The sequence below is a fragment of the Oryzias latipes genome, chromosome 5 (assembly GCF_002234675.1).
Source record: "Oryzias latipes chromosome 5, ASM223467v1".
Taxonomy (NCBI): domain Eukaryota; kingdom Metazoa; phylum Chordata; class Actinopteri; order Beloniformes; family Adrianichthyidae; genus Oryzias; species Oryzias latipes.
In genome coordinates this window covers 564,001-576,882 of record NC_019863.2, presented here as the reverse complement: position 1 = coordinate 576,882, position 12,882 = coordinate 564,001, and the positions used below count along the sequence as shown (strand labels likewise).

The 12,882-nt window shown below is 41.7% G+C and overlaps 1 protein-coding gene and 1 long non-coding RNA gene across 3 annotated transcripts; one reads left to right on the top strand and one right to left on the bottom strand.

Moving 5' to 3' along the window:
* Positions 1-64: 64 nt before the first annotated feature.
* slc2a11 (solute carrier family 2 member 11) lies at positions 65-8,622 on the bottom strand. Of its 2 annotated transcripts, none has more exons than XM_023954685.1 (12): positions 8,344-8,622; positions 7,659-7,757; positions 7,321-7,481; positions 6,908-7,032; positions 6,692-6,821; positions 6,471-6,619; positions 5,082-5,269; positions 4,710-4,820; positions 2,817-2,918; positions 2,349-2,424; positions 1,003-1,103; positions 65-478 (listed from the first exon to the last, which is right to left on the bottom strand). In XM_023954685.1, the coding sequence occupies exons 1-12, from the start codon at positions 8,362-8,364 to the stop codon at positions 266-268; spliced, it is 1,476 nt and encodes a 491-aa protein (XP_023810453.1). In that variant the 5' UTR covers positions 8,365-8,622; the 3' UTR covers positions 65-265. The 2 variants fall into 2 exon arrangements, with proteins under 2 accessions (XP_023810453.1, XP_023810452.1); XM_023954684.1 differs by having other exon boundaries at positions 1,003-1,130; positions 8,344-8,618.
* On the top strand, positions 6,460-7,309 carry LOC110014676. The gene is made up of 3 exons (XR_002873264.1): positions 6,460-6,541; positions 6,669-7,007; positions 7,209-7,309. It is a non-coding gene; the product is annotated as an uncharacterized LOC110014676 (long non-coding RNA).
* Positions 8,623-12,882: the final 4,260 nt, after the last annotated feature.

The window sequence follows — 12,882 nt, the reverse complement described above, 5'->3', positions numbered from 1 at the left end:
GTTTTGTGTTCTTTTATTGAGTCTCATCCTGTGGTGCAGAGAAGAGCATCAAACAGACGACAGGTTTGGTTCAATACTGGATTTATAGAACAAGAAACCAAAGAAGATTAGTTTGATTGTTCGTTTTTAGTCACAAAGGTGCTGGAAGGCCTTTGAAGTCATTGGGGGGGGCTATGTTTTCAATTCAGCTTTTTCTGGTCCCACAGTCCTTCATCGTCAGATGAAGATGAGGTCAAAGCGGAGGTGATCTACAGAAGGAGGTGGTCTACAAGGCCGTTGAAAGGCACTCCTTGCCCCGGTAGGACTGAGACTGATGCTGCGGTTGGAAACCTCCGTCTCTGAAGTTGAGCTTTTGGAATTCCCTGGTGATGGCAGACAGAGACTTCCCCTTCGTCTCCGGCAGGAAGAATCCCACGAAGAGCGCAGACGAGAGGCAGGTGGCTCCGAAAGGCACCAGGCAGAACTCGCTCAGGCCGCTCTGCAGACACGGGGAAACTCAAGCTGCTGATTCTCAAAAAAAACGGGGTTCAGTCCGTTTGGCTTCAGCATTTTGGTTTTGTTGTGCAAAAAGTCTGTTTTTCTTGTACTTTGTAGTGCTTTTCTTTTTCTGCAATCATCTGTATTCATCAGAGTAACTTTTGGAGAAAACAATTTACCCATTTAGAATTGAATGGAAGCACCTGCCTATACACACTGTTGTCCCTGTTTGTAACTTGAAGTTTAAGGATAAACTTAGTGAATATTTGTTCCAAGGCATCTTTAACTCTTCAGAAAGTAGCTCCTTCCACAATGCTGTAGGATTTGGAAATATTGAAGACATTGAAATCATTTAGACCTTTTCTATTACCACTTCAAGCAAATCGGCATCTTGCTGATTAGACAACATGTGCTTGATATGCAGTTTACCAGACTATCTTCTTTTATTCTTTCTTTTAGAATTATTTTTTCTTTTCAACAAACCACGACTATGCGGACAAACTGAACACAGATTGTTGCACTGACCATGATGAATGGAAATATCATTCCAACGAAGAACAGGTTGAGCCACATCATGGAGCCGGCGATCATGTAGGCCGCCGGCCGAGCCGTCTGCTTGAAGATCTCTGTGGGAAGAATCCCGGTTACTCCAGCTGAGGGAGGAAGAAGAGGAAGATACTTTCACGGCAGATCGATAACCAGAGACTGAGCTTTTTTATCAAAAATTACTCTTCATCTTGGAAGGATCAGTGTGACGTCTAATAGTCCAGCGTTATTTGAGCAATCTGGAATAAAAGACTTTGTAGGCTCCTGTTGAAAGTGAGGCCTACTGGCTTTCTAGATTCATTGGCATTCTGTTTCAAATCAGCGATGTGTTAAACAAAAAGAGTATCTTATTGACTGTTCATTAGTTGTTCTGTATCTTTCATAGAATAGTTAATAGAGCCATGTGTGAGAGTAGAGTCATGTGAACTAACAAATTCTATATTAAGTTTAGCTAAAAGTTTAAATTAAAAGATGTAGTTTATAGTACAGTATTAGAAATTGCTGACACATAATTTAGTTCCAGAAAAAATACAGAGACTTTATTCATAGTAAGTCTGTATAATTCAGGAGGTCTTTATCATTTTGCATGGGTTAAAGTTCGAACTGATGTTAAGGCAAGGTTGTCCAGAAACCGAAGGGTTGGCGGATCGATCCCCGCTCTCCCCAGCCAGCCATCGCCCCCTGAGTGTGGCCTGTATGCAGCTTACCGCTTCCCCCCCGGGGATGGATCAAAATGCGGAGAAGAATTTCCCCATTGTGGGATAAATAACGTAAATTACATTAAAATTAAGTACATCTTTCTTTGCTGTTCAAAAAGAGGCTAAAATGTAAATATATAAAGGTTTACAAAATGCTCATGTAAAAGGATTTGATTTACTAGCATCCATTGATAAAGGATTTTTTATTTTTATTTTTATTGCATCTATTTGGTTTGTTAAACTGATCATCATGGCATGGAGGACATTAAAGGACAGGCCGCTAGTAAGCTTCATATGCCTCACATGCTTCATGTGCTTCAAATGCTTCATATGCTTCTGCCTGTTCCCTTTTTTCATTGGCTGTTCTGTATAATTATCTGACAATACAAACGGCAAACTAAACCAATAAACCAATGAATGAAAAACCTTTCAGTTTATGTTCAAACATATCTGTATTTAAGACTTAAAGAACCTCCAGAAACATCTGTAAATATTGAACCGTATTGATATTCAAAGAAAAATGGAAGTTATGATTACTTTTGCTCTCATGTGTTTTCTTAATCCTTGACTTTTCAAGAGGATTGGAGTTTATATAATAAACATGATTTAAATAAATGTTTATCTGACCCGGTCCCATTCCAAAGCTGAGAATGTAGCTGAAGATGCAGGTCATATTCAGGTAAGGCATCCAGGAAAAAGAGCTCTGTGTGTGAAAGAAAACATTCAGACATTTAGATGCCTCATTAAAAGCAGAAATAACGCTGATTCAAAACGTTAAAATATGAAGGATCTCAAGGAGAAATTCAACAGCCTGCATCTTTTCATTTTCTGAGTGGTGTGTACGTATGGAGGGATATTCATGCCACGCTGCACACAAAAGTTTCTGAGTTGCAAATGAAAACATTAAATATTTGCTTTCACTTTTTTTTTGCTTTTATGAAGCCTCCGAGTGGCCAAAATGTCAAAAGACTTTTTATTAGATCAACATTTCAAACTATTATAAAAAAATCTTTGTTTTTCTTTTCTTACCTAAATAAGTGCACTTAGCAGCTGCTGTCTAAAAAGACGTGCTGTAAAAAAAACCCAGAGGATTACCTGAAACGAGAGAGCAACTGTGAAGATGACGGCCCAAACCGTCATGAGGATGAAGCCTCCCATCAACATGAACCTCCGACCTTTACGTTCAATCAGCAGGTTCTGAAAGGGTCAGAGCATTAACGTCGTCTCTTGTCATCAAATTGCTGAGATGGAGCACAAAATGTCTCACATTTAGTCACTAAGAGAGCCTTTGGTCCAGTTTCTTACTGACCAAAATCCAGCGAGAGCCACAAAGTCCCACTTTATTGAGTCAGTCATTTATAATATGCAGTTTTTAAATATTTACAATTAAACCATGTCTATATGTTTCTATTTATACTAGTTTTAATTTCTTTTTCTTTTGACCGCACCACATACAAGTTCCTTATAGAATAAAATCCACCCTTTGTCAAAGAAGATCTTCCTGCTGCAGCAGATTTACTTCAATAAAAAATGCAAAAAAGTCAAACATGCAGAACAGTCAGACTCTCATCAGGGCGGGGCCTACACCTTCATTAACTAACTAACTCATGCTGCCTCCAATGTCCTCCTTGAGATGCTGGGACAGAAATCTAATGCAGAGGATGGAAGAGCGTTCATTTGCCCTTGTATTTGCTCTGTTCGTGGATTTAGACATTTTGATTTTGTCACTATGTGGAATGTAATTTTGTATTCATCTTCTTCCATTTGTCCCTTTAGGGCACATGTGTCAAACTCAAGGCCCGGGGGCCAAATGTGGCCCGCCATGTCATTTTATGTGGCCCGCGAGAGCATAGAAGTTTTTAATTTCTTAGAATAAAAAATAAAAATTTGTGTGTATTTATTCACATCTAGGGGGAATTGGACTTGAAATATCTGATTGGGCAACTATACATTAGGACTTAAACACTGTCCATATAACCTAACCTGACACAATCAAATGTAAAAGGATTTATGCTAAAGTAACAAGCAAACATGTGTTTTCTGTGCAACTGTAATTGTTACTGCACTTTAAAAAGTTATATTAAGTAAATAAATGAGTTATTTAACATTAAGGAGTAGTTACATTTATTTTTCATTACATTCAGTCACATGTATAAGTTATATCTGGCCCTTTGAGGACAACCACTATGCTGATGTGGCCCTCAGGGAAAATGAGTTTGACCCCCCTGCTTTAGGGGACACAGGGCTGCTGGAGCCTATTCCAGTGAAGGCAGGGGACACCCTGGACAGGTCACCAGTCTGTCACAGGGTCACAATCACACAGCCAATCATAATCACACCCACACCTATGGACAATTTAGAGTTGCCAATTAACCTATGAAGCATGTTTTTGGACGGTGTGAGGAAGCCGGAGACCCCGGAGAGAACCCACGCATGCACGGGGAGAACACGCTAACACAGAAAGGTCCCCAGGCCAGGACTTGAACCGGGGGCCTTCTTGCTGTGAGGCAAGAGCAATAACCAGTGTGCCATGGTGCAGTCGTGAATTTAGTATGTCAGTGTAAAAGCTGTACATATGGCAATTAAAGCTTCTGATAATCTTTTCATATAAAACACAAAAAATTCAATTCTTGAGGTTTTAGTACTAAAAAACAACATTTCTACTCGATTTTGAATTTTTGGGACAGTTTGAGGTTGATTGTGAGATGATTGCGTAATATGATCAAAAATAAATAAAAAAATATAATAAAATATAAATAAATAAAATAGTAATAGTAAATAAAATATAAATACTGTAAATCTGTATAAAAAGAAACGGGTTTGATATCAAGCATTGACAGAGAAAACAGCTTTAAAGACAAACAGATAGAGCAAATGAAAAAGATGAACGTTGAATTCTCTTCCCAGTCGTTGCAGGATGAGGGCTTTCCACAGCCATTTGTCTTTTTACTGAAGGATCATGAAAAACAGGATGTTACACATACTTACACACATTATAGTTGCTGTGAGTTCACACGTCCCAGTTCCGATTGTCGCATACTGGATTTGATCCTCTGATATTCCAGCCTCCTTAAACACGTATGATGCATAGAAGTAAATCTGAAGGAGGAGCAGAGAGTGAAAGCACAGCAATGAATCCTGCTGCTGTTCAACTGTCCACCAAGTGATTGTGTGACAGCAACACGGCTCCTAAAAGGCCTCATCCCCGTGTATTTGTGTGCATTCTCAGTGTGCTCTGCTATTAACTTCATGGGTCATCTCATCTTTCCAATCGCAGATCCTCTGATGCCGGTCCTGCCCCTCAGGGTCAGCCCCTCTCATCCCTCTGGGACATGGACTCATCTTCCTCAATCATCTCACCGAATCATTGCCGCAGAGCTGCATGGCACTGCTGATGACGATGACAGAGATGAGCTGCCAGCGTACGGAGCGGTCGCTGAGCAGCTCCCACGGCCGGCTCGGCTTCATTCCTCGGATTTCCGCCTGTTCCTGCAGGATCTCATCGAGCTCACTGCTGTGGACCTCGCAGCCTCGCAGCCGCCTCAGAGCTGCCAGGAGAACATCACACATCAGTCTGCCAAGACTATGACAGCAATCAAACCAATCAGATTGAGATACATAATCCAAAATAATACTAATACAAAACATTTTCCAAATGAAAAATGTATCGCAAAGTTTTGGCACCCAAGGTTCAATCAAGCAAAAAAGAAAGTGAAATAGAAAAAAGGTGTTTTGAAATGATGTCATGTAAAAATGTGTTGATAGTTAAGGCGGTATTGTGAGAATAGCAGAAACCTTCTGAAGGATAACCCTCATTCTGGTTTTCATCTCTTCAACCCGCCGCCTCTGGCAGATGTCCCAGGTTAGTACGGCCCGGGACAACAGAGCTGTCACTGGACTCAACTCAGATGTTGCACCACAAACCACCTGATTGCTGTACATTTCTGAATGCTTTTTTATTTAACCTAAATGTCTCTGTTTTGTGTCCACTTGAAAGTCTCAACCGGTAATCCTTTTATCTATTTTTAAAGCATTTCTAGAGGTCTTTTAATTATGAGTACCGCATGTCCTTTTTTAGTGAAATCAAACAACCTGTGTTGTGTTCCAGGAAAGATTTTCTGCAGAGCGACAGGAACTGAGTTGTGGGCAGGACCGTTGGAGCAGAGTAAGTCTGCCCTCGCTACCTGACATCCTTCTGTTTACGTGCTCTCCCGCTAGCTTACAGCCCCTCACACACCAAATGGTGATCAGTATTGTAGCTATCCATCATCCAGATTCCAGCTCAGTCCAGGAAAACAGAGACATTCATGGATGTGTTTGTCTGACGGTGCATGGAACAGAGCAGGACGCTTGTGGCCTGCTGATTGCAGCACCTGCATCACAGCTGCAAGCTTTTTTCAACTGCTTTTTTTGTCTGCTCCTGATCACAATGATTTGAATAAAGAAATCCTCAGAAATTGAATTTTAAGCTTAATTTTCTATAAATGATATGTATAAAACATATCATCAGAAAGACGATGATATGTTAAAAAAACCAAAAACACGATTTTCATTGGAGTGGAACTGTTTTTCAGTTTCATTTTACTATGTTCAATAACAATAAAGGCTTTCCATCTCTATTCTTTTTCTTTAAAAAGTGAGTTTTGGATTTGAACTGTGACTGTGTTTAAACCATGATCAGGCCTGACAGTGTACTGAAATACACGCGTGTGACGTGGGACTGTGTTGCACCACGGGCCGTCACGGTACCATCGATACAAGCCTTCTCGTCGCCTCTGTCAATGAGCAGGTATCTGGGGCTCTCCGGAAACCACGGCAGGGTGAGAAGCTGAATGAAGCCGGGGATGGCGTTACTGGCGAGAAGATACTGCCAGCATGACTCACCACCCAAAACCTCTCTTGAAATAAACAATCCAGTGTCATTTTTTTTGTTTGCAAATCCAACAGCTGGTTTGGCGTGCAGAGCTTACCTGAGCCCAACCACCTGACCCAGCACAACACCAAACGCTGTGAAGACGGCGGAGGACAGGGAGGCGGCCCCTCTGAAGCGCTTTGGGGCACTCTCTCCAAAGTACATGGGCTGTACATTCATGCTGATCCCTTCAACACAACAAGGAGAACTGAAAACCAACAGGAGTTTCTCTGCTATGATTCTGAAGGACCCGGAGAACGCCGACATAACTCACCTGCATTTATGCCAGTCAGAACGCGAGAGAGGATGATCATCTCAAAGGACTTGGCGGCTCTACTAGTCAGTGCCAAGAGAGCCGCCGACATGAGAAAAAGGTTGTTCAGCAGCAAACATTTCTTCCTTGACAAGAGAAATAGTAAAAAAAATGATTGCATGGCCAAAAAATCTCCTATGGTTTCTTTGTTATATTATTGGGAAACTTTCATACATTGTTCTATGACATTTATTCACCTTTGTTCACATGAAAGAAACATTTTCCAGCAACCAAAATACTATTTCTTCTCCATTCTTTGTAGACATGTGCACACATCCACGTGAAAGGAGAAGGTAAATGAACAATCTCCATTCATTTGTGCCTCCCTGCAGTGACAGGTTTATCATTCACCGTCTCTCCTGCATTTACACTACCTTCCATAGTGTATGGTCATGGGTCCAGCAATCAAAGCTCCAGTAAAGCCTCCCAAGGAGAAGATGGAAACAATGATTGTCCACACCACTGTCACCTGGTAATCTTCCAACTGGATGTCCCAGCGCTCCAGAAATGTTTCATTGATGAACGTTTGAATAAACTGTAAGAAAAACAAACTCAGTTACTAACAAACCCAGAGAGGTTCTCTTTCCAGTCATAGTTCATTTCATGCTGTAAGGTCAAAACATGTTTTTAACAGATATTCCTGAACTGTTTGTTCTCCTGACATACAAGTGCAGCTGTCTGAATGTAGGATGTTCTGTGGCGTCACACGTACAGCAGTGGGAGCGTTCATTATGGCCAGGTTGTAGCCATACTGCAGAGTTCCTCCAACGGCTGCAGAAGCAACCATGAGCACCAGCGTCAGATGACTGCCCTGTTGATGCAGACGGAGCCAGAGAGGATGATGGGAACATTTCATTTCAGGAAAAACATGGTAAAACAGACAGTTAAATCATAGTAAGGGGGGGGGGGGGGTCATCATTCTGTGGCACCACAAAGCTGAGTTACTGAACCAGTTACCTGATGTTTCTCACTACTGTAAGGAATCTAAAAAATGATCTCAGGACCAAAATGATTGCAGCATTAAAAATCTGTTTTTTCAGTGAAACCTTGGACCATACATGTTTGTACATTTTACCATTAATTCATGCAAATTCTTTTGTTCTGAAACAGATTTTTAACAACCCATGTTTGCAGAATTTCGGCAGATTCTGTTGCCTAATAGAACAGAAATGTTAATTTCATGTATTTTTAGGGCATTGCTTGAAGCAAGGCGACCTCTTCATCATGGTCTATGACCAGAGGGATTACAGAGATGAAAATCCTGGACTTCCTTCTGACAGATCCCCCCTTCATGCGTTGTTCTCCAGTTTGTACTTGGTGTGAAGTGAAGCAGGTCATCAATGCGCGTAAAATCTTTTGCACATAGAAAAATAATTAGAGGAACTTCAGCAGCTTACCTTCTGTGCGCCCTGCACCATGGCTGAAGCAGAGACCTGACGGAGTCTGACAGAGCTCAATCTGCCCGCCTCACAAAAGAAGACAAGGCGTGACTAGAGTTAATGTTTCCGTCTGTTCAAAGTCTCAGTCTTTCTCTGAGCTTTCCCTTTTGTAAAGAAGGAAAGAAGCATTTTCAGATAGAAACACCCACAAGTCTGCAGGAGCAGCTTAATCTGTGACATATCTTTAATAATCTATGCACTTCTTTGAAATCTCTTTACCAGCGGAGCATTCTGGGGCAAAATGTGTTGTCTAAATGTGGAAAGTTGTACATTCAGGGTTCGGCAACCCAAAATGTTGAAAGAGCCAAATTGGACGAAAAAAACAAAAAACAAATATGTCTGGAGCCGCTAAATATTAAAAGCCCTATTTAAGCCTTATAATGAAGGCAACACATGCAATATGTATCTATATTAGCTCTATTAGCCTACTATCAAAATAACTAAGTTGCTACAAATATATAATGAAGATTCATGATTAAATGTTTGTTTGCCCTGCAGTGCATTCTGCGGAGAACGACGCGTCACGTGACTGCTCTGTTGTGCAAGTTTGACTTCATTACAATATCAATGAATTATGTTTCATTGCTTTGATATAATTAAAGAAATGTAATAAAGAAATCCAACTTTTGATGTCATTTTTATTTTGAGGATTTGAACACAAAACAATAAAAAATGGAACGTGAGTGATGACATGCCCCATGACAGTCAGCTTGCGCTGGAATGACAGAACAGCTTCAAGCATTTGCGGCGCCTGCAGACTTTCATCAGCTCGTTTAGGTGTTTGTCACAGTCATATCCACCAAAAAGTGCAGCTTTTCAGCCACAGGATCTTCCAGTTGCGGGTAGTTCAGGTCTTTGCTTTTCAGGAATGTTTTCACGTGTTCGAAACAGATGACAAAGTGACGCAAAACGTCCCCGCTGGACAGCCATCGGACTTTGTTGTGTAGCAGGAGATCAGAATATTTGCTTTCAACTTCATCAACCAATGCACGGAACTGACGGTGGTTCCATTTACATCAGCCACCTGCTCAGCAGTCGAGTAGTAAAATAAAAATAAAAAAAGCCCTGCTGGTAGAAACGTGTGTCGCAGGCTATGACGCAAATTTTCGTTGACAGAAATGTTGAAATTGTAGTGGCGGTCACGTGCATTTTAGGTCTGTTAGCAGCAGGGGATTGTGGGATGCGGTCTCTTGATCTAATTAGGGCTGAGCATGAGCATTTCTGTTTGCCCACATTTTCTTTTCATATGGTAGTTTTGTTGTTCCACCTTAGTTTATGCTTCCTGTTATGCTGTTTCTTTATGTTGCACCATGAGTGTGGAAGGGGGAGTGGTTGATGACCGCTGTGCAATGTTCAATGTTGTGTGTGTTCAAAATAAACGGGCTTGATTGGCCAAAAAGAGACTGCGCTCTCAGCTTCTCTTTCTGCCTCCTCCTTCTCCTGTCAGAGGCTGTTCGGAGTCGTGTGCTGTATGGGACACCGACAGTTTTCTAGCGCTGCCACTTGATTGACAGCTCAACATTTTTGACAGCGTGACTCCCGTTTTTCCCGCTGCAAGTGACGTACCTGCTGGGCGTCACAATAATTATTCTACACAGTCTTACAGCATTGGAAAATGTTAAGAATGTTTGTGTCTTGTTTTTCCTCCTACATAAACCATATTAAATTATATTTAAATATATATATTAAAAATATATTTCCCTCCCCCATCTTTTTACATTTTCAAACATTTTTGAAAATGCTCCAGGGAGCCACTAGGGCAGCACTTAAGAGCCGCATGCGGCTACCTGAGCCGCGGGTTGCCGACCCCCGATTTAGGGTAACGTTGTGATGTCTGAACCTTAGACTCCTGGAGAAGGAGCTGGAAATGCTAAAGCGTGATGATGCTGGAGCAGTTTGGTCACACAGAGACAGACACACATCTACATCTCATGGATGGCTACAGAAATGGAAGGAATGATGATCTCAAATGTTTTTTGATATAAAATATTGATATACAGTAGGTGTTCCTTTTTTCAGTTTAATTCATCAGTTTGTTTTCTTAAAAATATAAAAATGATGATTTGATGATGATGTAGATTTCCTCTTCCAGCAGGAAGAGGAAATCTGACGTCTGCACACACTATTGAAGGATTGAAGATGGACAGATCATCTTGAAGGTACTTTATTTTGATTGATGTGATCATAATCTCAGTCTTTGCCTTTTTTTTAAATGGAGATAGAAAAAGTGATTTCTTCACAGTTTTCCACTTTTCTGAAATCATGTTCTCATGGGTTTTGTGAGCTGAAACCCCAATTCATACAGAAATATACAAATATTTTCCCAACCACAGGGCACACTGGGTTACAGGGCGCAGTCTCAGCTATGGGGGATTTTTCAGTATTTGACACATACAAAAAGCGCACCGGGTGTCAGGGCGCAGGCACGTTAACACATACCTGTAATACATGCATGCTAGTGTTGAACCTTTCCTGCAATGACGTTTCTGACCGTGGTCGGAAAACGCAGGGGAGATCCTCTCCAGGGCCGATGGCGGATCTTCCTTCGGGGTTCACTACCCGTTTGGACCCTCAGACCCTCCAGAGCGGGTTCATAAAAGAACCAGTCTCCCTTCTTTAGAGGAATTTTCTTTATTGCTGATTTTCTGTAAATCAGTCACAAAAATTCACTCACACTCCTGCCCCCCTCCTTACTGCACACTCGTGAGCACAGACACACCGGCTTCAGCATACACACACACACTCATTCAACAACAGCAGTTTGTGTTTAAAAAAGGCAGGGGGAGCAAAACTGAGTTGGTTGTGATTTTGTATTTTTTCAGTCATCAATCAGCATCCAAGAATCCATCAAAGTCCTCATCTTCTGTGTCTGAAATGAACAACTGGGCTACATTTCTACCTCCCACGCCAGGTTCCCTTTCATCATTGTCAGAGTCTGTCTCGTTGCCGTCATCCTCCTCATCAATGATGCCGGCTTTTCTGTACTTGGAAAGCAGGGCAAGCAGACACGTCAGCCCAAGCTCCTACAATCCATTCACAAAGTGTGGCGTAACTCGCCCGGCGCTGCCTCCCACAACAATAAAAGCCATATCCTACCGCGCTGCTACATTAACACTCACAGGAATGTTAAAGTCCGCGGCGCCACGTCCATGTCGGTGATTCGGCTGGGCTGGAGGTGTTTGTCTGCGATCTTTTTACTGCAGTATGAGCGGAAGATGAACAGCTTTTCAATGTAACCCACTGGAAATCACTGCAGCACCGTAATCCTTGCCAGGATGGAAAGATGATGGCGTTTCATAATACAAAAGCAAAGCTTCCTCTGTCCGCGGAAACTCAGCTGCGTCATCTTGACCGTCAGAGTTCGTTTTCCAGCTTCCTCCACTTGTGAACCATGGAAGTCATTTATCTTGAATTCTCTGCAGCTGCTCCCATGTTCCTCATTGTAGCTGATAGCTGCAGTTTAAACTGTTCTTCAGCAATGTTCTAAACAATGTTGTTCACACCCACACCTCCCTCCCCCGTTCTCATGCCATCTTCTTCTTCTACGTCCCACAACAACACATTAAGCGCACTGCCTCATAGGGCGCCCCCTAAATTTTGGAGAAAATTTAAGACTTGTAACCCTTGTGCTATCCTAGGCACTTTAACATTGGGAGTTGGGTCATCTAGACCCACTAGACAGTGCTCTGAACCTTTTTTCTTCAATGATTTGTGATCTTCACTGGTGTCCATGGATTACATGAAATCTTTCCACCTTTGTCCCGGTTTGTCATGGTAGGGAGAACACCTCAATGTAAAGGGGGGGGGGGGGGGTATCTAAGATAGCACAAGGGTTAAGTGCGCCTTATGGTCATGAAAATACGGTAATTGAAATCAATTTGACAGTGGGCCCCGAATCTGTTTTCTATAAAAGTTTAATTAATTGAATTATAAAAATGAACACACTTTTCCATGATATCTTACTGTTTTTGGACAGGGTCTGATCAACTGTGACCCACATTTGCACTTTCACATTAGACCCATTATATTGGAGTTGGACACCATCTTTGTTATAAAGAAACCCAAACTCGCCACCACAGACACTTCATGTACAGACTAAAACCACAATCTTTTGCATTCATAGTGAAAACATTTCCCTGTAGCTCTGAAAAAAAGAAGAAATATATTTATATAAATAAAAACGTAACTATTCCTTTTTTCTTCCTCATTCTCCTCTTTTTTTAAATGAACACTGAATGTGTCCAGCAGAGGGAGCTGTGGTTAGCTGGTCACTTCCAGGCCCAGAACATGGCAGATCCATAGATCACAGTCAGAAGGAGCAGACGGATGGAGGGCATCACTAGCTGTTAGTGCTAGTTTGAACTGATTATTAAAATGTAGATGATCAGCTTCATTCTGCTTTGAGAAAGCCGTTTTTACATATCTGCTGGGAGCTGACTTTAACATCTAAACCCATGTATTCAGGATGTTCTCTGTTGCATTGCATCCTTGTCAAAC

What these genes read in the sequence shown, in the direction of transcription:
- slc2a11 (XM_023954684.1), bottom strand. Translation starts at nt 8,364, where the DNA reads ATGGTGCAGGGCGCACAGAAG. An exon ending in TCTGACTGGCATAAATGCAG is followed by an intron (nt 6,822 to 6,907) that starts GTGAGTTATGTC and finishes GTTGTGTTGAAG; the next exon opens with GGATCAGCATGAATGTACAG. An exon ending in CAGTTGCTCTCTCGTTTCAG is followed by an intron (nt 2,425 to 2,816) that starts GTAATCCTCTGG and finishes TTTCACACACAG; the next exon opens with AGCTCTTTTTCCTGGATGCC.